Source organism: Coregonus lavaretus (assembly GCF_964263955.1).
Source record: "Coregonus lavaretus genome assembly, chromosome: 31".
Classification (NCBI taxonomy): Eukaryota; Metazoa; Chordata; class Actinopteri; order Salmoniformes; family Salmonidae; genus Coregonus; species Coregonus lavaretus.
Window position 1 is genome coordinate 35523652 of NC_140018.1, and position 26711 is coordinate 35550362.

The 26711-nt window shown below is 43.4% G+C and overlaps 1 protein-coding gene across 1 annotated transcript; it reads right to left on the bottom strand.

Moving 5' to 3' along the window:
- Positions 1-5315: 5315 nt before the first annotated feature.
- Positions 5316-25838, bottom strand: LOC311106629 (lysosomal-associated transmembrane protein 4A-like). The gene is made up of 7 exons (XM_084149017.1): positions 25640-25838; positions 19449-19587; positions 16999-17075; positions 14565-14687; positions 12416-12511; positions 11972-12070; positions 5316-7023 (listed from the first exon to the last, which is right to left on the bottom strand). The coding sequence occupies exons 1-7, from the start codon at positions 25766-25768 to the stop codon at positions 6949-6951; spliced, it is 738 nt and encodes a 245-aa protein (XP_084005143.1). The 5' UTR covers positions 25769-25838; the 3' UTR covers positions 5316-6948.
- Between the last annotated feature and the right edge of the window lie 873 nt (positions 25839-26711).

Sequence of the window (26711 nt, forward strand, 5' to 3'; positions counted from 1 at the left end):
CCTGAGGCTGACGCTGCCTTCAAGAGGCTGAAGGAGAAGACATCCGCCTGGCGGCTCAGGAGGACCCAGCGCATGTATGTATCCACCAGTGTCCGTGACCGCCTGCTGATCTGGGCGCACACCACCCTTACGGCAGGGCACTCTGGTATTATGCTCACCCTGCATTCTCTAGCCCAAAAATACTGGTGGCCCACCTTGGCTTCTGATGTCTCCCGCTATGTCAACTCCTGTTCCATATGTGCCCAAACGAAGACACCTCGGAACGCCCCGGAAGGCAAACTAGTTCCTCCCAGTGCCTCAGCGACCTTGGTCACACCTGTCCATAGACTTTGTCACTGACCTGACGGCTTCACCACAGTCCTGGTGGTCATAGATCGGTTCTCCAAATAATGCCGGTTTTTGCCACTAACTGGCCTTCCTTCTGCTCTCCAGGTCGCTGAGGTCCTGTTCCAACAGGTCTTCCGGCATTATGGACTTCCGGAGGACATTGTCTCGGACCGTGGCCCCTAAATCACCTCCCGAGTATAGGCCTCAGTCGAATGGGCAGGTGGAGCGCATGAACCAGGAGCTGGGGAGGTTTCTTCGTTGCCACTGTCAGGAGCGGCAAGGTGAGTGGGCAAGGTTTCTTCCCTGGGCAGAATATCCCCAGAACTCCCTTGTTCACTCCTCCACGGGGCTCACTCCCTTCCAGTGCGTCCTGGGGTACCAGCCGGCCCTAGCCCCTTGGACACCCAGCCAGACCGATAAGCCCACTGTCGACGAGTGGTTCCACAGGGCCAGACAGGTCTGGGACGCCACCCATGTCCATCTCCAGAGGGCCATTCGTCGGTAAAAGGACCAAGCCGACCCCCACCTCAGTGAGACCCCTGTATTCCAGCCTGGGGATCGTGTCTGGCTTTCCACAAAAAACCTCCCTCTCTGCCTGCCCTGCAAGAAACTGAGCCCCCGGTTTGTGGGGCCGTTTAAGGTCCTCCAGCGGATAAATGAGGTATCATACCGGCTGCTCCTTCACCCTCACTACCGTGTCTCATCCACTTTTCATGTGTCTCTCCTCAGGCCGGTGGTTCCTGGTCCTCTGGCGGATGCTGTCCCCCGGGGTACGCCTCCTCCGCCCCTGGACATTGATACTGGGTACTGTCAAGTCTCCTCCCATTGCTCCCCTCCGGCACTCTGATTTTCCAGTCTACTGAGCCACCGGCCTGAGTGCACCACCAATTATTAAAGTGGCCAGTGATTCCATGTCTTATCTAATCTATATAGGGCAGCAGCCTCTAAGGTGAAGGGCTAGTGATGGCTATTCAAGAGTATGATGGCCATGAGATAGAAGCAGTTTTTCAGTCTCTCGGTCCAATTTATGACGCACCTGTACTGACCTCGCCTTCTGGATGATAGCGGGGTGAACATGCCGTGGCTCGGGTGGCTGATGTCCTTGATGATATTTTTGGCCTTCCTGTGACATCGGGTGCTGTAAGTGTCCTGGAGGGCAGGCAGTGTGCCCCTGGTGATGTGTTGGGCAGACCGCACCACCCTCTGGAGAGCCCTGCGGTTTCGGGCGGTGCAGTTGCCGTACCAGGCGGTGATACAGCCCGACAGGATGCTCTCAATTGTGCATCTGTAAATGTTTGTGGGGGTCTTAGGGGCCAAGCCAAATTTCTTCAGCCTCCTGAGGTTGAAGAGGCGCTGTTGCGTCTTCTTCACCACACCGTCTGTGTGGGTGGACCATTTCAGATTGTCAGTGACGTGTATGCCGAGGAACTTAAAACTTTCCACCTTCTCCACTGCGGTCCTGTCGATGTGGATTGGGGCGTGCTCTCTCTGCTGTTTCCTGAAGTCCACGATCAGCTCTTTCGTTTGGTTGACATTGAGGGAGAGGTTATTTTCCTGGCACCACTCCGCCAGAGACCTCACCTCCTCCCTGTAGGCTGTCTCGTCGTTGTTGGTAATCAGGTGTACTACTGTTGTGTTGTCTGCAAACTTGATGATCGAGTTGGAGGCGTGCATGGCCATGCAGTCATGGGTGAACAGGGAGTACAGGAGGGAGCTGAGCACGCACCCTTGTGGGGCCCCTGTGTTGAGGATCAGCGAAGTGGAGGTGTTGTTTCCTACCTTCACCACCTGGGGGCGGCCCGTCAGGAAGTCCAGGACCCAATTGCACAGGGCGGGGTTCAGACCCAGGGCCCCAAGCTTAATGATGAGCTTGGAGGGGACTATGGTGTTAAAGGCTGAGCTATAGTCAGTGAACAGCATTCTTACGTAGGTGTTCCTCTTGTCCAGATGGGATATGGCAATGTGCAGTGCGATGGCGATTGCATAATCTGTGGATCTATTGGGGCGGTAAGCAAATTGAAGTGGGTCTAGGGTGTCAGGTAAGGTAGAGGTGATATAATCCTTAACTAGCTTTTCAAAGCACTTCATGATGACAGAAGTGAGTGCTATGGGGCGATAGTCATTTAGTTCCGTTACCTTTACTTTCTTGGGTACAGGAACAATGGTGGGCATCTTGAAGCAAGTGGGGAGAGCAGACGGATAGTGAGAGATTGAATATGTCCGTAAACACTCCAGCCATCTGGTATGCGCATGCTCTGAGAACGCGGCTAGGGATGCTGCGACGTGGCTGGTTTTCCCTTTGTAATCTGTGATTGTCTGTAGACCCTGCCACATACGTCTCGTGTCTGAGCCGTTGAATTGCGACTCCATTTTGTCTCTGTACTGACATTTTGCCTGTTTGATTGCCTTACGGAGAGAATAACTACACTGTTTGTATTCAACCATATTCCCAGTCACCTTGCCATAGTTAAATGCGGTGGTTTGCTCTTTCAGTTTTGCGCAAATGCTGCCATCTATCCACGGTTTCTGGTTTGGGTAGGTTTTAATAGTCACAGTGGGAACAACATCCCCTATACACTTCCATGTATACGTCAATGTTTTTCTCAGAGGCTACCCGGAACATATCCCAGTCTGCGTGATCAAAACAGTTTTGAAGCATGGATTCCGATTGGTCAGACCAGCGTTGAATAGACCTTAGCACAGGTACTTCCTGTTTGAGTTTCTGCCTATAGGAAGGGAGGAGCAAAATGGAGTCATGATCTGATTTGCCAAAGGGAGGGCAGGGGAGGGCCTTGTTGGCATCTCGAAAGGGGGAGTAGCAGTGGTCAATTGTTTTTCCAGAGTGAGTACTACAATCAATGTGTTGATAAAACTTCGGTAGTGTTTTCCTCAAATTTGCTTTGTTAAAATCCCCAGCTCTAGATTCTTGGTGGTTCCAAACTTCTTCCATTTAAGAATGATGGAGGGCTCTGTGTTCTTGGGGACCTTCAATTTTGGTACCCTTCCAGATCTGTGCCTCAACACAACCCTGTCTCAGAGCTCTACAGACAATTCCTTTGACCTCATGGCATGATTTTTGCTCTGACATCCACTGTCAACTGTGGGACCTTATATAGACAGGTATGTGCCTGTCCAAATCATGTCCAATCAATTGAATTTACCACAGGTGGACTCCAATCACATTGTAGAAACATCTCAAGGATGATCAATGGAAACCGCCGAACTGCATGCCGTCAAATCAAAGGCACTCCTTCGATATAAAGTTGTTATTGAGTTTGTCAATTTCACGAGGTTGGATTAATAACATGTTGAACTACTTAAGACATTGGCTCGAATCTAGGTTGAGCCTTTAGATTTTGAGAAAATTAACAACTAAGGAAACATTTTTCACTTCTCTCATTGACTTCTCATACCCCAAACCTCGGCCTGGTCTGCTTGGTCTGTTTCACAAGTGTTCCCGGAAGTCTCGAGATATTGCGCCTCTGGGTTTAGAAACTCTGTGATTTCACCTATCAGCTGGACTATTAAGCCTTGTTCACATTGGCAATTTGAAGTGATTCAAATCCAATCTTTTTGCCTATCCAATTCGAAATTGTTATATTTCCTGCAGTCTGAACATCCAACAGGCACATGGAATCTGATATTTTAAACCACATTTCAAACCACTTTAGGTGATTTAGACTTATTTGGCATATCTTGTTGCTTGCTAGCTACTTTGTTGACAGTTTGACAAGAACATCCCTTACAAAAAAATATTGCAGTTTTGAAACTGCAGTCGACTGTGGTATTTTGGACAGAGTAATTGCAGAATAACTGCAGTGTACCGCACTCAAACTGCAGTTATACTGCAAAATTACTGCAGTAAAACAACCTGTTATTTTGGACAGTATTTGCAGCATACTAGTGTACTGCAGTTATATTGCACTCTGACTATATCATTTTTCATAAGGGATGTGGTAGCGAACTAGCTTGTTAATTGTTTACAAACAAATTAGTGTATGTGCTAAAAAGCTAAATAGCTACCTAGCTAGCTAGTTGACTGCTGTGGCTAGCTAAAAAGGATGTGTTTTGAAAGTTGGATCACCTTATCCTTCTAGGCTTTAAAAATGTTCTTAAACTATGATTTTGAAAATTCAAAGCAACTGGGAAACGTCCATAGCAACTGGGAAACATTCATGGCAGGCATTGTCACCTTAGCTTGCTACATTACTTCTGATTGATAGAAGCAAGAGCACTACCACCAATCAGCATACACCACTGCACACATACCCTTCGTTACTATGACAATGTGTAGGGTGGCAGGTAGCGTGGCAGGTAGCGTAGTGGTTATAGCCAATAACCAAAAGGTTGCTGGTTTTGAATCCCTGAGCCAACAAATTGAAAAATATGTCGATGTGCCCTTGAGCAAGGCACTTAACCCTAATTTGCTCCAGGGGCTGCGTACTACCATGATTGACCCTGTAAAACAACACATTTCACTGCACCTATCCGGTGTATGTGACAATAAAAACATGTATTGTCATTATAAACCAATGCCTAGGCTGCGTGATCCCTCTACTGTAAATCCATGTAAATTCCATGTGCCATCTGGCTTCGCTGGTGCTCCAGTGTAATGGGCTTCTGATTGGTGGAGAGCAGATCTTGGTAATCACCGATGTCGGTCAGATTAAATTGCAGGCAATTGTCATACTTTAGCATTTCCTATCACGAGATAGAGGATTTAGTCATTCAACTAAGTGCTGCCCTGAAACACAGATATGATCATTGACATTTAAAATGTGAGTACAGTATTGCACACAGTGGCCTTGGCAGAAACTGCTACATAGATTGTGTTGTGCAATATACAGTATTACTAGCATGGATGAAATGCCGGTTGAATTTAGCATTTTCCTGGAAAGATTAAGCGTACGGAACCAAATAAATCCCTAACAAAAAGTAACGCCATTTCTTTGCTGACATCAGGTAAAAAGGATGGACACACCGCTCAGTCAGGTGATGAATACCAATGTTTTCAAATGTTTATTGAACACGTGTTTTCCACAAAGATCAAAACACAATGTAAAGAAAAAGGCAGAAAGAGAAGCACGCATCCACCACTGTTCACAAAACTAGCCATTTGTTCCCTCCACCTTCCCGATGAGGCATCGCTCTCCTTAAAAATGGGACAGTCTACTCCAAAACCAACATTTATCAGATGTTTTCAGAACTCCAAAGTGGACTTTTTTTGAGATCAGTCTTATTTTATCTTGAGACTACTTTTAAGGTCTGCAATCATCTGACAAACTTTGGTTTTGGGGTGTATTGTCCCTTTAACCAGCAGCATCAGGTCATTTTGAACTGCAACACAATTCACTAGCTTTACTAAGCTAAACGCCGCAAGGTCACAAAGGCGGCGGCGGCGGATAATGAACGTGGCACACACAGGTGGCGGATGGAGATCCAATGCTAAATAAGGGGATGAAGAGATCAAAGTGCTACAAAATGTCCCCATCAAACTCTTAAGACTGAATAGAATCTTGATTATTTTAACAAGCAAAAAACACAGAATTCAACGATAAGATAAGAGATCATAAGTGGATTGTCTTAAGAATTTATTTTTTTATAGTCACGCATTATAATTTCAATCTATAAGGAAAAGGATGGTGTTTATTCTAAAGCTGAACTAACTGGTGATAGGCATTCAAGCAATGGTACTTTCACTTTTTACTAAAACATCAAAAGAGGGGGGGGGGGGGGGGGTTGGAAAGCTTTCATCACTTTATACATTACACGTCATCCTATGGCAGACTACTTTATCTACCCCTCCACTCTCCTTTCACTTATCTACAATATTATGGGGTCTGGGTTTGAATGTTACAGGGCCTTTAAAGTTCCAATGCAGCCGTTTTTATCTCAATATGAAATCATTTCTGGGTAACAATTAAGCACCTTACTGTGATTGACCGTTTTAATTGAAAACAAAAACAGCTTCTTAGCAAAGAGCAATTTCTCAAGCAAGAATTTTGCTAGGACTGTCAGGGTAGTCCGAGTTGAGAACTGAAAATTAGCCTCTATTGGCAAAGAGGTTTGGGACTCTTTTCTTATTGGTCTATTAACTAATTTACTACATGGTGATGTCACCATGGAAGGCCAAAACAGGCTGAAATTTCAGGCGGTCTTTTCAAACAGCTCTTACAATAAAAGGGCTAAATATTGCACAATTTAAACACTTGCCCCCCAATCCCGCATTCCACAAAAAACTAATGTAAATATTGGACTTTAAATTGTCCCTTCCTGTATTATACTCATGCTAAAATGTTTATTCTACTGAGCCATTTATACTTTGTTAGTATTCTCATCTTTTATTATTTCTTATTGTTGTTGCATTCTCGAGAAGGAACCTGCAAGTAAGCATTTCGTGTCTCCCATGTGTATCGCGTACATACAACTTGAAACTTGAGGGGCATTATCATCATTTTCACAATATTATTCCAACCTCAGTGTGGAAATGTATATACAAACAGGAAAATCACGTTTTTGACTGCACTGGGCCTTTAAAAAAAGTATCCCTCTCTAGAAATGCATGGCAGGATCAAAATGGCGAGCTGTGGATCGCCACACACACAGAGAGGAGGGGGGTCTTCAGGCAGGCATGTAGGGGGGAGGGGGCTCTTTCTCTGGCATCTTCATTGCCATCTCGTAGGTGGGTAGGATGTACTGAGGAGAGAGGGAGAATAAATTAATCATTACATTCATTTAACTAATCAATGAATCCATTTATAAATATAGTCTACTGCGCAGTGTGAGAGGACCAAAGAGATGGACATGAATCATATTTGAGACATTTGATAGTGCTATAATTCATCTGTCTCTTAAACAATTTGGGAAGGAGACTACACTGGGTGTACTGTATCAGTAACACTTGTAACCACTTCGCTGTCTTGAACTGACTAAAGCCTGTCGCATGCTTCTCAGTGAAAACAGTTTGCGCATTCATTATGACGACATTGTGACGTTTTTCAGTGTTTTCCACTAGTGCCGCTTGTCAGCTATACAGCAGATGAGACTAATTTTCAGCCGGCTACATTTTCCACATAAATTAACTAGGCTACTTTTCAATTCACTAGTCAGAAAAAAAGACTGTCGAGCCCTCTCCCCTAGAATGAACAATACGCACTTTCTAGCTATCTACTGATAGTACAGGCGCCTGTTCAGTCACAAAGTGAGCGATGACAGAGAAACACTGCTGGTTTGACAGTCTTCCATGTGTCCTGCCTCTCGGTAACTTTGGGTGTGTGATGTGTGGATGTGGTTCCAGTCAAATGTCTTTACACGGAGGGAGAGAGCATGAATTCACACATCCCATATAATGTGGTAAAGATGAGTCGAAATCAAGCCCATTGTTTTCAGACAATATGTGTCGGGCCAGTGGATCTCGTCAGTCACAGGCCCGACAGGGACAGTAACTTTTCAGCGCATTTTTGCATTCCAGTTCAACATTTACCTGCTTGGTCGCAGTCTACCATTTAAGACTACGTAAAATGTCATGCTATTTGTATTTGAGCAATATGATTGGCCGCTCATTCAAGCACCACCACGCTCTCACGAGTCACAACATCTCAAGCAGTTGCATAAGTCTCGGCTAACCTACTGTAGCCATGTCGATTGCCCTTTAGGAACGTTTGTCTTAAAGGGGCAGAGTCCTATTTTGAAATCTTCACAAAATGACATACTTCAGAAACAAAAACAGATGCCATTAATACAATGCCGTTTTTAAAAGAATAGAGTAATGACTTGCATTGCTAAATTATATTACCCAGGTTTTTAATACATATCATAATAACCATCTGTAGCCTATTAATAGCTGAATATAGAGAGAAAGCATGCCAACCTATAGGCCCTGCATGAACCCAATGCATTTAAGAACTACACCATGTCCGGGCCAGTAGAAATTATGTTTGGGCCAGTAGATCTTTGGCCAACTGGCCTGACTGGGCCGACTGGGGAAAGTGAATGTTGGACTCTACCTAGTTTCATATGCAGCCACGGAGTGGTGGCGCATAGGCCATTTACGGTGCTTTGATTGACGAAAAGCAAGCTTGACTAGTCTATAAAAGGTGTCGAACTGACTCAATAAAGTCAACCTCATATCCTTCATAAATCATAAAACGTAGATATACACCGAGTGCGCAAAACATTAAGAACACCTTCCTAATATTGAGTTGCACCCCCTTTTGCCCTCAGAACAGCCTCAATTCGTCGGGGCATGGACTCTACAAGGTGTCGAATGACCCATGTTGACTCCAATGTTTCCCATAGTTGTGTCAAGTCGGCCAAATGTCCTTTGGGTGGTGGACCATTCTTGATACACACAGGAAATTGTTAAGCGTTAAAAACCCAAGAGCGTTGCAGTTCTTGACACACTCAAACTGGTGCGCCTGGCACCTACTACCATACCCCGTTAAATCTTCCGTCTTGCCCATTCAGCCTCTGAATGGCACACATACACAATCCATGTCAAAATTGTCTCAAGGCTTAAAAATCCTTCTTTAACCTGTCTCCTCCCCTTCATCTACACTGATTGAAGTGGATTTATAACAGGTGACATCAATACGGGATCATAGCTTTCACCTGGATTCACCTGGTCAATCTGTCAAGGAAAGAGTTCCTAATGTTTTGTACACAGTGCATGTCCATGGTATCACATCGGGACAAGTAAAGATCTCGTTTGTATTTTCGATATGAAGTCCATCAGGACTTGCCAGACAGTGACGTTAAAGTGAGTGACTCGTCAGTAGCCTACCGAATTTCATCGGTAAGAGAGCAGTTCATTTGGCTCCCTAATTTGCATACTGGTAGGCCTTTTTGCGATTATCTGCAGATTAATTTTGAAAACATTCGATGAAGATGGTGAATCCACTTCACTGCAGGAACAATAGATAGGCTAGTGGAGAGAGCCTCACTCTGTTCCAAAAATGATCAAATAATACAGATTTAATTTAAAGAAAAAGCTAAATGATACTTACAGTACCAGTCAAAGGTTTGGACACACCTACTCATTCAAGGGTTTTTCTTTATTTTAACTATTTTCCACTTTGTAGAATAATAGTTAAGACATCAAAAACATGAAATAACACATGGAATCATGTAATAACCAAGAAAGTGTTAAATCAAAACATATATTTTATATTTGAGATTCTTCAAAGTAGCCACCCTTTGCCTTGATGACAGCTTTGCACACTCTTAGCATTCTCTTAACCAGCTTCACCTGGAACGCTTTTCCAACAGTCTTGAAGGAGTTTCCACATATGCTGAGCACTTGTTGGCTGCTTTTCCTTCACTCTGAGGTCCAACTCATCCCAAACCATCTCAAATTGGGTTGAGGTCGGGGGATTGTGGAGGCCAGGTCATCTGATTCAGCACTCCATCACTCTCCTTCTTGGTCAAATAGCCCTTACACAGCCTGGAGGTGTGTTGGGTCATTGTCCTGTTGAAAAATAAATAATTGTCCCACTAAGCCCAAACCAGATGGGATGGCATATCGTTGCAGAATGCTGTGGTAGCCATGCTGGTTAATTGTGCCTTGAATTCTAAATAAATCACAGACAGTGTCAACAGCAAAGCACCCCCAAACCTCCTCCTCCATGCTTCACGGTGGGAACTACACACGCGGAGATCATCCGTTCACCTACACTGCGTCTCACAAAGACACAGCAGTTGGAACCAGAAATCTCAAATTTGGACTCCAGACCAAAGGACAGATTTCCACCGGTCTAAAATCCATTGCTCGTGTCTCTTCTTATTGGTGTCCTTTAGTAGTGGTTTCTTTGCAGCAATTTGACCATGAAGGCCTGATTCACACAGTCGCCTCTGAATAGTTGATGTTGAGATGTGTCTGTTACTTGAACTCTGTGAAGCAATTATTTGAGCTACAATTTCTGAGGCTGGTAACTCTAATGAACTCTGGGTCTTCCATTCCTGTGGCGGTCCTCATGAGAGCCAGTTTCATCATAGCACTTTGCGACTGCACTTGAAGAAACTTTCAAAGTTCTTGAAATGTTCCAGATTGACTGACCTTCATGTCTTAAAGTGATGGACTGTTGTTTCTCTTTGATTATTTGAGCTGTTCTTGCCATAATATGGACTTCGTCTTTTACCAAATAGAGCTATCTTGTCACAACACAACTGATGCATTAAGGAAAGAAATTCCACAAATTAACTTTTAACAAGGCACACTTGTTAATTGAAATGTATTCCAGGTGACTACCAAAGCTGTCATCAAGGCAAAGGGTGGCTACTTTTAAGAGTCTCAAATATAAAATATATTTTCATTTGTTTAACACTTTTTTGGGTTACTACATGATTCCATGTGTTATTTCATAGTTTTGACATCTTCACTATTATTCTACAATGTAAATAATTGTAAAAATAAAGAAAAACCCTGGAATGAGCAGGCGTGTCCAAACCTTTGACTGGTACTGTATATATTTTCAAAGATATTGATATAGGTCTATTGATTTAATAAAACTATTGACAATGGAGTTGTCAACTGCTGCTTTCTGTGTAGCAAAGCCAATGTTTGACACCTGCTTCATTCTTCAATCATACCCGTATTGCAGATAGATGAGAAAATACATCTTAAATGGAAGCTTGAAGCCTGTGGAAGTCAGCATTTTTTCACATTTACATTTTAGTAATTTAGCAGACGCTCTTATCCAGAGCGAGTGCAAACATTTTCATACTGGCCCCCCGTGGGAATCGAACCCACAACCCTGGCGTTGCAAGCGCCATGCTCTACCAACTGAGCTACACAGGGCTACAGGATTCTTTAAATGTCCAGTGCAGTCAAAATTAAATGTTTCCTGTGTTTTATATCATATTGTACAACAGCTGATAAAACTAACACTGTAATAGTGTGATTTTTTAAAACCAGTGTTATTTCCTGATAGTTACTGGTTGAAAATACAATTAAGCATTAGAATGTACCAGAGGCCACCAAAAATGTCTTAACCCGGGGGAGCCTGGCTGGAAACTTTTTTTATTATTAGGCTGGCAATATATGCTAAATGACTTAAATGTAAATGTTTGTGCTTGTAGAAAACTTTTTTTGTTTGTTTTGGTGTTCGGCAGGGTTTTTCGTCGGCTGTTCGAGCACACAACATTTTTTCTTGAGGCAAGTCCAAGTTTGGTACCTTCGTCGGTGAATGTTACTACTCCTAGTGGAAGACTGAACTATGGACAGGATTCTTCAATTAAGTGTTTGTTTCATGCACATTGCTTCGCTTGAAATACTGCCCCAAACATCTTCGTTAGATGTAAAATTGCGCAACTTCCTCTGAAAAAACATCAAAATTAGTTACAGATTTCTTGATTTATCTTAGATTAATTCAGACTATTTTGATGAAGTGTTTCTGGCTATGTTGTTGCTATGGTGGCTCAAGAGGGATAAACAACAGTAATATTGGCGTAATATTTTCTCATTCTTCAAGCGAAAGTCTTTAGGGAGTATTCGAGCACAGACGTTTGCGCCGCCTAGCCGAGTTCTGCTAGGATCAAACCAAAACTGTTTGCGGACACTTTAAAAGATGTGACAGGTATGCTTCAGATTTGATTACCAGTAATACGAGAGGGGGCTTTTCAGGGGGCTTTTCAGGCACAAACATACCTGGGGAGGCGCCGTGAAGGCGGGGTAGATGGCGATGTCCGGCACGTTCCTGTTGTTGATGTACTTGTAGCAATTCCACACGCAGTTGATCAGGTAAGCCTGGGGTGAAAGTGGTCAAAATGTTTAGTCCTTCTACCTGAGCCAGTGATGCTCAATCCTGGTCCTAGAGAGCCACAGTGTGTGCAGGCTTTTGTTATACGCAGCTCAAACACCCTTGATTCAGCATCTGAAGGCCTATCACACATCTATTAAAGACCTGTCAGTCAAGGTCTATCATCAGTCTACTAAAGTACTTTCACGGATTGGTAAATCAGATCAAATCTCACATGAACACTAACAGGTGCAGTAAATCAAATAAATTGCATATTCTTGGGAATCTGGGTGGGTGGGGGGGGGGGGGGGGGATGGAGTGCAGCATTCAATCACAGCCTATTTCCCAGAGACCTTCATGATGATGAGGAAGGTGAAGAACACGAGGACGAAGAGCAGCAGGCAGCTGGAGTCCATGGAGAGCAGGTTGTCCTTGTAGGGGAAGTCTGGCTGAGAGAAGAGGAGAGACATTCAGCACATACAGAAGCTAAACAAAACTCCATAAAACCAGTACTGAAATATGGGCCTACAGACCATCTTTAGCTTCAGTTCCATTGAACATCCCAGTCCTTTTTAATTTCTCATTCAGATGTCAAATCCATATGATGTAATGGCGGCAGGTCTAATGTAAAGACAGTAGAGGCAGGCCAGGTGACAACGACAGTGAGAACACATTTAAACCCTCTAGGGGGGTATGTTACAGAGCAGGGTCAATGAGTTAGCCAGCTAACTTTCCCAAGTATTCTGAAATTACTTCGGTTTTCTCTGAATATAAACTCGAAATTCGAACCAGCAACCCATATAAATGTTTTGCTTTAATCAACTGTGAGAAGGAAGCTAATTCACCATTAATATTCTGTATATTTAGTGTTCACTCAAATATTGTTTTAAGCTATGTTTTACTATTGGCAGTTACAGCTGATTTCGGGACTGTATATAGATTTTCACTCCTTAAATATAAGTAATTTGATTTATTCATTTCAGTCTCAATTGTTTAATCAATTTTTCGCCACCATCTCCTAATATCAGGGCATAAAAACTACAATCTGTCTCCTGAATTAGCCTAGTGGGCATGTGCACCCAGCTGGCTGGCGCACATGCGCACAAGGCCCGAGCTCATTTTCCCTGGCTAAACTAGCTGAACTATGCTAGTTTTCGTCCTCATTGCCAAATTTCATGAATACTGCACTCTCAACTTCAAAACTCCTTTGCTAGTTATACAATCAAGTAAGTAAGACAAACTCTGGAAAGAACATGAAAATGATGTATTGTTTTGTTGAATAGTCATGACTGGTTTGAGATATCTGTCGTAAGATGACAGTGGCGAAGGATATCATTGCTACTTAATGCGGATCCAAGTTCAGTTTTGAGATCCAACGGCGTCATTAGTGTAAGGTTAGCTGGACATATCTGACTGGTCTTGAAACTGTGACAACAGGCAGCCTCTTCCCGCTTGGCTCGATGGGATGTACTGATTTTGCCAACACAGCCAGATATGTACACGATCTTGTATCCTTAACCTTTTTTCAACTGACTATCGTATTTGTTGATTAAATATGGCTTTATTAATATAATGAGTAATCCAGGAATGTCACGAGTTAATTGACACGAGAAAACAGCAACTCTAGAGATCGCAATGACTACAATGAATGGCTAAATTACTTCCGGACACTAACAGCCCTGCTACACTACAGCCGTCAGACATCAGGCTTTGATGGAATGCTTCCTTTGAAATTAATAAAATCTGCTATACTGCTCGCGTTGCGTCACATCCAACGGCAGCTTCCAAGCTCCAGAATCACTGAGGTTCCAATTTTGACTGCTGACGCACGTTCATTCTATCTTGTGAATTGAAATAAAGTAGATTTTGGTTGCATAACGGCCGCCACTAGACACCACTGGCTATTTTACTAAGATTTATGATGTCAAGAAGCTACTAGTTAGTCAATGTAGCTAGCTAGAGTTTCTGCTATGTTCACAATGTAAACAAAAGCAACATGTGTAATTAGAGGATATTTAATACAACCACTAGAAACAATTTAAGAGTACTTGCGGAAAACTGGACCAAAGCCATTGTACTTACATATAATAGATAAATATGTTACAGTACAGTAGATAATTTTTTTATAAAGATGCTCTTCCACTCTGCTCATTCACTCTCAAAACAATGTGCTCTGTGTAGCAGGTAGAACGTCACATTGACAACGCTGATGGTAAAGCAACGCATCGCTTATAGTGGAGCTTAAGTGTAAGGGTCCGCGGAGCTCCTCCTCACCACTTGATTGTGCTTTAACCAGGAAACTGGATGTTTATTTAAGTTAACTGGTTTATAGCAGATTTTTGTTGTTGTATCACAATAAAGTCCGCTGGTTATCATAATATAAATTGTTCCCGTTATTAATTGTTAAGAATAAAACATTCACAACAAAACTTCTGGTTAACTTCATAATCCTGATTTGTGAGACTAGCTGACAGGCAGTGGTGGTGGACTAGACTGACTCACCAGCTCCTTTATGTAGTCCTTTATCCTGGGCAGGTAGGTGAGTGAGCTGATGGCTACCAGGCAACTCAGAGCAAAGTCAAAGAGCTGGTAGCAAAAGAACGGGATAAGCCAGCCGTCACGATGCTACAGGGGGAGGAAGGGAAAACCACACACATTACTAAACAAATGTGTGAAAGGGATGGCCATTTCACTAGAGTTCGTCAGGTGGTTTGTCAAGCAAGGGGCATATGTAGCCCTAGCAAAAGCCTAATCTAAATGTTGGGTACTAAGCAATGTTGAGGATGTCACAAAATCAAAAAGGTTTCTATGTACAGTGCCTTCAGAAAGTATTCACACCCCTTGACTTATTCCACATTTTATTGTGTTACAGCCTGAATTAAAAATGGGTTAAATAGATTTTTTGGTATTGTTACAGGTTTTGGTTTTCCCATTTATGTTTTGAGGTTGGACTTTTAACACGTTAGCACATAGGGCGCACCGATTGGTGTCACCTCGTTAGTCCGAAGGTGTTTCCCCTGTGCTGGCCCAGTGATCCAGTTGCCTTGAGAGATGTGGAGGGTCAACACCTTTAGTTGGCTATCCCCATTTGATTTCTAGAAAAACATTCCTTTGTCTGATCTTCCCTGTTTTTCATTTTGCTAAACTTTTTGGTCCACTTCCTGTCTTTAAGTTTGGTGTGGATTTTTCTTTTGTTTGCCTCTTAGTTGGCAAATTTAGTGGGCGTCTTTTAGGTCCCAGTTGTTGTTGCTATGCAACTTTCAGTGGACACCCTCATGAGTGTCTATTAGAACCACTCCTGGTTGTTGTCCGTGACTATTTGTTAGTTCCCCCTTCTATTTGAGCAACATTTTGTTTTCTTGCTGGGGAACGTAACAGTATTCAGGACATAATGTTAATTTCTTTGCCATATTTTATTCAGTATTACTTTAGTACCTTACAAACATGATGCATGTTTTGGAATATTTTGTATCCTGTACAGGCTTCCTTCTTTTCACTCTGTCACTTCGGTTAATAATGTGGACTAACTACAATGTTGTTGATCCATCCAAAGTCTAATTAATAGCTTCACCATGCTCAAAGGGATATTCAATGTCTGCTTTTTTAATTTATTTACACATTTACCAATAGGTGCTTCTTTGCAAGGCATTGGAAAACGTCCCAGGTCTGTGGTTGAACCTGTGTTTGAAATTAACTACTCAACTGAGGGACCTTACAGAGATGAGGTAGTCATTCAAAAATCATGTTAAACACCATTATTGCACACAGAATGAATCCATGCAACTTATGTGACTTGTTAAAACATTTCTGAAAACATGATTCCACTTTGACATTATGGGTATTGTGTGTAGGCCAGTGACACACAATCTCAATTTAATCCTTTTTAAAATTCAGGCTATAACACAATAAAATGTGGAAAAAGTAAAAGGGGTGTGAATTCTTTCTGAAGGCACTGCACGTCTGTGCTTAGGTCATCATGACTGGGTATTTAGCAGGGGAGGCTACCGACAGCAATGGAACTACTCTGTCACAGTGAACACTGAATACAGGGCATCAACAAGGGTAACCTAATAGCTTGTAGTCACAGCTAAGGCATAATGCTCGTCGCTCACACTTAAAAAGACTGCTTACGCAGAACCTCGACGAGACGTCATGCGTTAGCTGTGAATCGCCATTTAAACTAGCAGATCTAGTCGGGTCCACGTCACATAGCCATCAAACCTGTCAGTGTGGATGCCCATCAGACAGAACCTGGTGAGGTAAACACGATATCGTTAGAGCAACGTTGTGTAGCAAACATTCTGCTTGCCCTGGTGGGGCCAGTTGAATGCACAAGCAAGGAGTTTGCATGCAGTGAGTCTGTTATTGGTCAATGTCCATTGCTGAAAAAGCATTAAATACATTAGAAATGGTCCTTTCAGACACCAGGACCTAACAAGGGACTGCCACCCGAGTTGTGTTCATTAGGGCACATATCGTTTTAAAACATTTTGCAACGGAAAACTCAAAATGAGTGTTTCTTATTAGACAACTCCAGGCAGTTCCTCCCTGTTTCAGTCCGCTTTCTTTCATAATGGTTGAGGTTCAATGATAACAATATATTTTCAACCTCCTATTTTACCCACTCCTCCAGGGGTATTTGTCGTCAGCCTGCTTTTACACGTTAATTTAATTTGTATTCAAGGTTTAGAATAGCCGCGACCAAAAGTAGGAAAGCAAGGCTTTCATGCATGTGTATTTAGGAGCACACATTTGCATAACAAACCAAGAGAGTAGTCAGGATGAAAGATTATGCAGGGGGGTTATTTTCCCACCCCTGAGCAAATATGTTGAGGAGTGACTCAAGAATGTGTAATTGTCGTAAATTCCATTGTGGACAGGATGTGGATGAAAACACGCTAACACAGACAAACAAATCAGAAGGATAGACACTTACAGTAATGGCTCCATAGACCATCATGGCGCTGATAGTGAGCATCAGCAGAGAGATGGCGAATCCCACACAGGCATTCTCTATAAGCACACAGATAGACAAAGACATTCAATAGGGTAAAATACTTTTGTATTGAAGTACAAACCCAAAAACTTGGTCTAAGTCTTGGAAAATAATGTCAGTCAGAGGCTTTTGGGAGAAAAATCTAATCTCAAAAACATGAGCCCAAATGTTGAATTATCTTTAATTTAATAGTGTTATTCTGCATCAGTTGTTTCGGGCCAACATGACCGCCCGGTCTGAGCCACTTGCATCCCACGGTAGGGCCACACAGAGTGCATTCATATAACTGTCGAGTGAGAGCACTACTACTGAGGCCTAATTGATTTGTGTGTAACTGGAGCATCTCCGGGGCTGCGTGGTTGCCTTTCAACTCGCTCTCTTTTAGCATTAGCTTGCTTTGGGGAGCCCTTAGTTTCTCCCGCTCAGGCACTCGGTAATCAGTGAAGACGACAACGCAAGCTACGCTAGGCTAATGAATAGGCCTGCCGTCTGCTTCTGACCGCTCATGGCCTCGTGCTAGGCTGGGGAATGATTAAGTGATTGAGGAGAGGCATGTGTGGTTCAGTCCCAAGGCTCTCCCGCTTTATTATTCAGACAGTCACTCTTAAGCTGTGCAGGAAGCCGTTGATTTCTCAGGTATTCGAAGAGGGCCCTCTTCTTCCACACCTTCTACTTTGATATCACTAAAATATCAGAATGTAGGTCACAGCGGTTTAGTCCCTCATGAGGTTCAATCCCTCATATTTTGTCTGTAAACAATATACTTTTATTTTGTGGACTTTATTTAGACAGTAGGTGGGAAACATTGAAAGGGATGGACAGCATTGAAAGTGTTGGACCGGGGATTTTGAACCACTACTGCAGGGTGAAATCGGATGAGTAGACGCCAAACTCTGGCTCACAATCTCCTTCTTAAACATGGTAACTAAGTGGGAAGAGACCGACTAGAACTGGCACTGATGGAGCCACAGCAGTGCCAGGCTTTGATAATAGCCCAATCAGTCCGCTGAATGGTGACATTGTATCAAAGCTAGGATTTACATAGCGCACCAACCCCCCTTCCCTGTGACCGAGCCAACTAAACACCAAAACAGCCAGCCAACCACAGAGTGCACAGCACTGGGCCCGGTTTCCCGATAGCGATAGAATTTAGGCTTAGGAGTGTTTTAACAATGCATCTCTCCTACATTGGCCGAAGATGCGTTTCCCAAAACGCCACGCAGAACGGTCGTTAAGTGCATCGTTGAAGCATGTGTCGATACTGATAGGATCGAAAGAAAGGGCGCACTGCTCTCGGATCAGCTTTGTCCATTCAAATCGTACCTTAAAATGAGAATTATTTCACAATACTGACAACGGATCAGCTCCTACGGCTGCAAATATTGAGGCGACTTATTCTAATGCTTACCCAATACAAATGCACTAAATCACCGATTTGGCACATCATTGTGCACATGTTAGGTTACACATCATGAAATATATTGAGACAAATTACAAACAGAAGTCTAAAAGTATCAAAATAGAACTTAATTTATTTAACATTAAATGTATTTCAATAATTGAAATAGGCCTATAGCCTACTGTTTATATTGTAATGCCATCATCTCTGTTTTCATTTAAAGCATCCATTTATATGTAGCTTGTTTGTGTCAACTGCAAAGACATTGGCAACTTCGTATTTGTAGTAAACTTTGTTCTGAAGTAATCAGCGTTCACAGAGAGACTGATAAACCATGTGATTCTATGTTTAGCAGAGATCTGTGTATAAAGCGACGCGGGAGGGCAAAAAAATAATAATCTAGCAACGCACTTAGCTGTTCTACGAGTAGTCTAAGGCAGGCGTTAGACTACGAGCGTTTTCAAGTGCACCGTTAATAACTAAGGTTTTGAGAAACAGCTCTGTGATTTAAAGATGCTCCTACAAAGGTTATAAATGATGAACTTAGCCTTAAGATGCTTTTGGGTAACCGGGCCCAGCTCTGTCCAGCTCCGGGTTATGTATTAAATCCCTGGTTTTACAAGGTTTGGGCCTGCGACAAGATAAGAGCTCTAGCTAAAACAGTCCGTATTGGGCTAAATAGGTTAAAGAAGCAGGCATTTGGTGATAGTTAGCAATGATGAATGAGAAGGGGATTGCCCTGTCTACATTTACGTCACGTCTGTGTGTGTGTATGAGTGAGTGCGGGACAGCCATGAGGTACCAGTATATAAAAAGGTAGTGCAGCTTTGCTAATATCAGGGAAATGTTAACAAATATTATAATAGTCGGGGGACGATGCTAAATCATGCCAGCTACTGCCTGTAGCGATTATTGTGGATGCGGTCACTACTGGCTTACATAGACAACTCAAGTTGAACATGAGCCACACATGAAGATTAGATAAACTAACCCTTTAGGACATTCCCCTCTCCTTGGAAGGTGTGGCTAAAGTAGTGCTCAATGACCTCATACTGCAAGTCGACAGTGGGCACATTATCTGGGTGGGTCACGGCCACAGTCAGCAGGATGCCCATCAACAGGTTCACCACCTGGAGAGAGAGAAAGGCATTGTTACACTATGTCCTTGAAGACATAGCCTGGTCCTAGATCTGTTTGTGCTGGTTTGCCAACGCCTATAATTTGGCGTGAGTGACAATGACCAAAGGAGTTGTCAAGACATTACAAATAGATCTGACTGGGCACCAGGCTAGGATACCGTCTGTTGTAGATTAGAAGATCTATATTTTGTGACACACCGGTTTCTGTTTAAACTTTTACTTACGTTTCCTTTCCGCAGACATAAGTGATACACAGACAAATATTGTAAAATAAGCAGCAAATTACGCCTTAATAATAGTTACCAAATGGTTATTATCATCAAGTAGTTTGTATGGGGGGGGGGGGGGGGGGCTGTCTGTAAAGAGAAGGGCTGCATGTCAGTTTCTCGCCCGCTGCAAACTGAGGACAAGCTGCAAATTGAGGACACACACACCCCCCTTTGCACACTGCTCCTAATCTGCAGGTTTTTTTGCAGTGAGAATGTGGAGGGAGGTATTTTGCCAACATCTACTTAGGCATATTAAAACACTTCAGTTTTTTTACAATCACGAATGTCCTCCGATTATCAACTGTCATTTACGGATATGATTGCGAGTATGGTCATGTTGGCACACCCCTACTGTTGATACTGATAATATCGAAAGAAAGGGAGCACTGCTCTCAGATTAGCTTTCTCCATTCAAATCTTAGTTTAAAATTACAGTCATTTCACAATACTGACGACGGATCAGCTCCTATTACCACCTACCACTGCAAATATTGAGGTGGCTTATTCGAATGCCTACCCAATAAAAATTCACTAAATCACAGATTCGGCACATAATTGCGCACGTTAGGCTACTCATCATGCAATATATTGAGAAATTACAGACCGTAGCCTACAAGTAGCTAAATAGAAATCAATTGATTGAACATGAAATGTATTTCAATATGATATATTATCTCAGCTCGTTACCTGTATAAAAGACACCTGGGAGCCAGAAATCTTTCTGATTGAGAGGGGGTCAAATACTTATTTCCCTCATTAAAATGCAAATCAATTTATAACATTTTTGACATGCATTTGTCTGGATTTTTTAGTTGTTATTCTGGTCTCTCACTGTTCAAAATAACCTACCATTAAAAATTATAGACTGATAATTTCTTTGTCAGTTGCAAACGTACAAAATCAGCAGGGGATCAAATACTTTTTTCCCTCACTGTACATTGGCAGGATAGAACGGCTGACTCCGGTAAGACAAGGGGTGGCGGTCTGTGCATATTTGTAAACAACAGCTGGTGCACAAAATCAAATACTAAGGAAGTCTCGAGGCGTTTTGCTCGCCTGAGGTGGAGTATCTTATGATAAGCTGTAGACCACACTATTTACCAAGAGAGTTTTCATCTATATTTTTCATAGCTGTCTATTTACCACCACAAACCAATGCTGGCATTAAGATTGCACTGAATGAGCTGTATAAGGCCATAAGTGAACAGGAAAACGCTCATCCAGAGGCAGCGCTCCTAGTGGCCGGGGACTTTAATGCAGGGAAACTTAAATCAGTTCTACCAGCATGTTAAATGTGCAACCAGAGGAAAAAAAACTCTAGACCACCTTTACTCCACACACAGAGACGCATACAAAGCTCTTCCTCACCCTCCATTTGGCAAATCTGACCATAACTCTATCCTCCTGATTCCTGCTTATAAGCAAAAACTAAAGCAGGAAGCACCAGTGACTCGGTTAATAAAAAAGTGGTCAGATGACGCTGATGCTAAGCTACAGGACTGTTTTGCTAGCACAGACTGGAACATGTTCCGGGATTCTTCAGATAGCATTGAGGAGTACACCACATCAGTCACTGGCTTCATCAATAAGTGCATCGATGATGTCGTCCCCACAGTGACCGTACGTACATACACCAACCAGAAGCCTTGGATTACAGGCAACATCAGCACTGAGCTAAAGGGTAGAGCTGCCGCTTTCAAGGAGCGGGACTCTAACCCGGACGCTTATAAGAAATCCCGCTATGCCCTCCGACGAACCATCAAACATGCAAAGAGTCAGTACAGGACTAAGATTGAATCGTACTACACCAGCTCTGACGCTCGTCGGATGTGGCAGGGCTTGAAAACTATTACAGACTACAAAGGGAAGCACAGACGCGAGCTGCTCAGTGACACAAGACTTCCAGACGAGCTAAACCACTTCTATGCTCGCTTCGAGGCAAGCAACACTGAAGCATGCATGAGAGCACCAGCTGTTCCGGATGACTATGTGATCACGCTCTCCATAGCCAATGTGAGTAAGACTTTTAAGCAGGTCAACATTCACAAGGCAGCAGGGCCAGACGGATTACCAGGACGTGTACTCCGAGCATGTGCTGACCAACTGGCAAGTGTCTTCACTGACATTTTCAACATGTCCCTGACTGAGTCTGTAATACCAACATGTTTCAAGCAGACCACCATAGTCCCTGTGCCCAAGGACACTAAGATAACCTGCCTAAATGACTACCGACCCGTAGCACTGACGTCTGTAGCCATGAAGTGTTTTGAAAGGCTGGTCATGGCTCACATCAACACCATTATCCCAGAAACCCTAGACCCACTCCAATTTGCATACCGCCCCAACAGATCCACAGATGATGCAAATCTCTATTGCACTCCACACTGCCCTTTCCCACCTGGACAAGAGGAACACCTACTGAGAATGCTATTCATCGACTACAGCTCAGCATTCAACACCATAGTGCCCTCAAAGCTCATCACTAAGCTAAGGATCCTGGGACTAAACACCTCCCTCTGCAACTGGATCCTGGACGGACTTCCTGACGGGCCACCCCCAGGTGGTAAGGGTAGGTAACAACACATCTGCCACACTGATCCTCAACACGGGGGCCCCTCAGGGGTGCACGCTCAGTCCCCTCCTGTACTCCCTGTTCACCCATGACTGCATGGCCAGGCACGATTCCAACACCATCATTAAGTTTGCCGACGACACAACAGTGGTAGGCCTGATCACCGACAATGATGAGACAGCCTATAGGGAGGAGGTCAGAGACCTGGCCGTGTGGTGCCAGGATAACAACCTCTCCCTCAACGTGACCAAGACAAAGGAAATGATTGTGGACTACAGGAAAAAAAAGAGGACTGAGCACGCCCCCATTCTCATCGACGGGGCTGTAGTGGAACAGGTTGAGAGCTTCAAGTTCCTTGGTGTCCACATCACCAACAAACTATCCTGGTCCAAACACACCAAGACAGTCGTGAAGAGGGCACGACAAAGCCTATTCCCCCTCAGGAGACTGAAAAGATTTGGCATGGGTCCTCAGATCCTCAAAATATTATACAGCTGCACCATCGAGAGCATCCTGTCTGGTTGCATCACCGCCTGGTATGGCAACTGCTCGGCCTCCGACCGCAAGGCACTACAGAGGGTAGTGCGTATGGCCCAGTACATCACTGGGGCCAAGCTTCCTGCCATCCAGGACCTCTATACCAGGCGGTGTCAGAGGAAGGCCCTCAAAATTGTCAAAGACTCCAGCCACCCTAGTCATAGACTGTTCTCTCTGCTACCGCACGGCAAGCGGTAGCTGAGTGCCAAGTCTACGTCCAAAAGACTTCTCAACAGCTTCTACCCCCAAGCCATAAGACTCCTGAACAGCTACCCGGACTACCCAAACTATTTGCACTGCCCCCCCACCCCATCTTTTTACGCTACTCTGTTAAATTATTTATGCATAGTCACTTTAACTCTACCCACATGTACATATTACCTCAACTAGCCGGTGCCCCCGCACATTGACTCTGCACCGGTACCCCCCTGTATATATAGCCTCCCTACTGTTATTTTATTTTACTTCTGCTCTTTTTTTCTCTCAACACTTTTTTGTTATTTTATTTTACTATTTTTATTAAAAAATAAATGCATTGTTGGTTAAGGGCTGTAAGTAAGCATTTCACTGTAATGTCTACACCTGTTGTATTCGGCACATGTGGCCAATAAAATTTGATTTGATTTGATTTAGAGAGGCCAGCAGATGGCGATATTGATGTTTCATCTTACCATCCAAACGCATTGTATGCAGCCGGCAATACACTCATATCTCCCGTGGACCGGTTTGTACCTAAAACATTCTCCATTTAGGCTGCAAATGCATCGATTTCCTCTTTAAGTACATTTAATTGTGAGAAGGCAGGAAAATATGCTTACTTTCTTACGAAACACCATTTCCCACCACCATGCTAGTGGCTAATGCTACTTCCTGATGTTGCGCCCTGCGTTCAGCCAGGGGTAAACAGACTGCTGCAACCTGATTGGCTGATCGCGATGCGCAACATCCGCGACTAGCATTCCTAGGCATTAGCCACCAATGGTCGTGGAAAATTGTGTTTCATTCCCGTTTTTTCCCCTGCCTTCTCGCCATTAAATCTAGTTAAGGAGGAAATTTACACCTTTGCAGCCTGAATGGAGAATGTTTTAGGTACGAACCGGTCCACAGGGGATACGAGTGTATTTCTGTCTGCATACAATGCGTTTGGACGGTAAAATGGAAACGACTCAATATCGCCATCTGCAAGCCTTTGGGCTAGTGTGTGCAGCCAACGTGGTCTCCGAGCATTTCGTATTATTCTGTACATAAATACGAGACACTCCATGTAGTATGATATGTTACATTTCGTATTGTATTTGTTAATTTGTGGATGTCCATCATCCGTTTCGTACGATATGTTAAAAATTGTAATTAGTACAATGTTACGAATTTTCAAATCCTATGATCTATTAGGAATTCAAATTTGTTGTGGTTAATGCTAATGTTTGCTAGCACAAGGGGTTAGGGTTAGGGGTTTAGGTTCAGAGTTAGATTAAAGAGTTAGGGGAAGGGTTTGCTAACATTCTTAGTAAGTAGTTGCAAAGTTGCTAATTAGCTAAATTGTCTGTGATGACATTCGAACACACGTTATACGCCCACCCACCCATCCTTCTTTTGTTTTAAGTAACTATACCAAACGTCTCCTGAGTGGCGCAGTGGTCTAAGGCACTGCATCGCAGTGCTAACTGGTTCGAATCCAGGCTCTGTCGCAGCCGGCCGCGACCGGGAGACTCATGGGCGTCGCACAATTGGCCCAGCGTCGTCCAGGGTAGGGGAGGGAATGGCCGGCAGGGATGTAGAGCAGTTGATAGAGCATGGCGTTTGCAACGCCAGGGTTGCAGGTTCGATTCCCATGGGGGGCCAGTATAAAAAAAATAAAAAAAAAATATGTATTCACTAACTGTAAGTCGCTCTGGATAAGAGCGTCTGCTAAATGACGTAAATGTAAATGTAATAACATTTTATACTAATTTCAGTGTCCCTGATTTACGTTTACTATGTTACATCTAGTCTATGAGACCGGTCTGGTGCAGCAGCATGAATGTTTGACTTCCCTACCTTTATCTCCTAAATGGTCCGTAATGTCCCTTTCTGACCACTTCTTCCATAGGCAAACATGTATGGAAAGTTTTGTTTAAATCAAAAGGGATGCGGTCAGCTGGTAGAGCACGGCGCTTGTAACGCCAAGGTAGTGGGTTCGATCCCCGGGACCACCCATACACAAAAATGTATGCACGCACGACTGTAAGTCGCTTTGGATAAAAGTGTCTGCTAAATGGCATATTTATTTTTATTTATAACATTACTGTTAACTGACATGCTGGTAACAGTTAGCCAACTTTAGAACATTCAACACCACCCGATGTGCACCGGGGGGAGCTGAACGTCCCTAAGGTAAAGTTGATCACTAGTTAGCTAGCTAGCTATCCGATAACGTTAGTGCTAATATAGCAAATTCCACATATATAACGTTGCCAACGTAGGGCACGCATCAGATATCAAAGTGACTTTCTTGACAAAGATTGTCTTCGGTTTAGCTTTTTGGTAGCTAGCACAATGGCCTACTCTCGACAGTACAGTGGCAACGAGGGGGTACTGCAACATTACCGCAAAGAAGCTAACACTAGCTAGTTAACTTTAGCTAGCGCAATCTAAAAAGCCAGGCGAACATGGCATTTGTACGTACCATGTACCATGTGCCGAGAATGATGGTTCCCGTCCTGACATGGCAACAACCACAGCATCTCGTTGTGTAGAGCCTGTGTCGATTCGGTTTAAAATGGTGCATGTCTTCCTGTAAACTAGGGATAAACATCGCTGAAAAAGCTGTGCGACTAAGCCTCCACCATCAACAACCGACACTGATATGAACCGCCCACTTATGTGACAGGCGTGTTGAAAGAAAACACAAACAATTAGCTGTTTTGATTGACAGACAATTTGGCCATTAGTAGAGCTAGGATGATGAACGTCAACCAATCAGCTGCCTCACCACCTGACAAATCCGCAGAACTGTCCCTGTGGCACAATCAGGGGTTGATGATTAGGATGATGGGGAAATTCATTTCCTACAACACCATCATCACTTTCCCTTCTCTTACATCAGTTTCCCTTCTCTAAAAGAAGAAAGCTCTCAAAAAAAGAAACAAAAACTGTTATTCAGAACATTTTTATTGTTCTACCCTTACACTAAACATGGGCCTGCATTTTTCACCTCTGCTTTATGGGGCTTATGCAGTGCTTGACTTCGGCCGGAGTTCACTGGAGCTGAGTATCAGCAGCTCAAATGTTCTACTGTTTGAGCTCCTGTTCCTCTTATAGCATATTAGCTCAAAAGTATTGTAGAGCTCCTGCACCTAAATGTAAACAGTACCGGGACCCAAAATGAGTACCGGCACCTATTCAGTCCAAGTCAAGCACTGGGTTTACGAGTTACATAGAAAGATAATCTGTTATCATGAATAGAATACATAACTAAAGTATATGCATACTGTATTCAGGTCAATGCCTGGGCAATGCAGAAGTCTTCTGGAGTGTTTTGCTGTCGTTGTTGTTTTAATACCCCGGCTAATGTTGGAATGATGGATACATGGTAAAACAGCAATGAACTATGTAGACCAAAGACCATGTATGGTATTAGGGTATTACGTGTGACAAATTCAACTGAGATTCAGTCAAAGTATTCTTCCTTTGAGCTCTAGATGGAAGGAGAGTACTAGTGAGACAGTAGGTTTGACTAACTCTGAAGTCAGACGTGG

What these genes read in the sequence shown, in the direction of transcription:
- LOC311106629 (XM_084149017.1), bottom strand. Translation starts at nt 25,768, where the DNA reads ATGTTTATCCCTAGTTTACAGGAAGACATGCACCATTTTAAACCGAAT. An exon ending in TGGTCTATGGAGCCATTACT is followed by an intron (nt 14,688 to 16,998) that starts GTAAGTGTCTAT and finishes CTCCCCCTGTAG; the next exon opens with CATCGTGACGGCTGGCTTAT. An exon ending in AGGACTACATAAAGGAGCTG is followed by an intron (nt 12,512 to 14,564) that starts GTGAGTCAGTCT and finishes CTCTTCTCTCAG; the next exon opens with CCAGACTTCCCCTACAAGGA.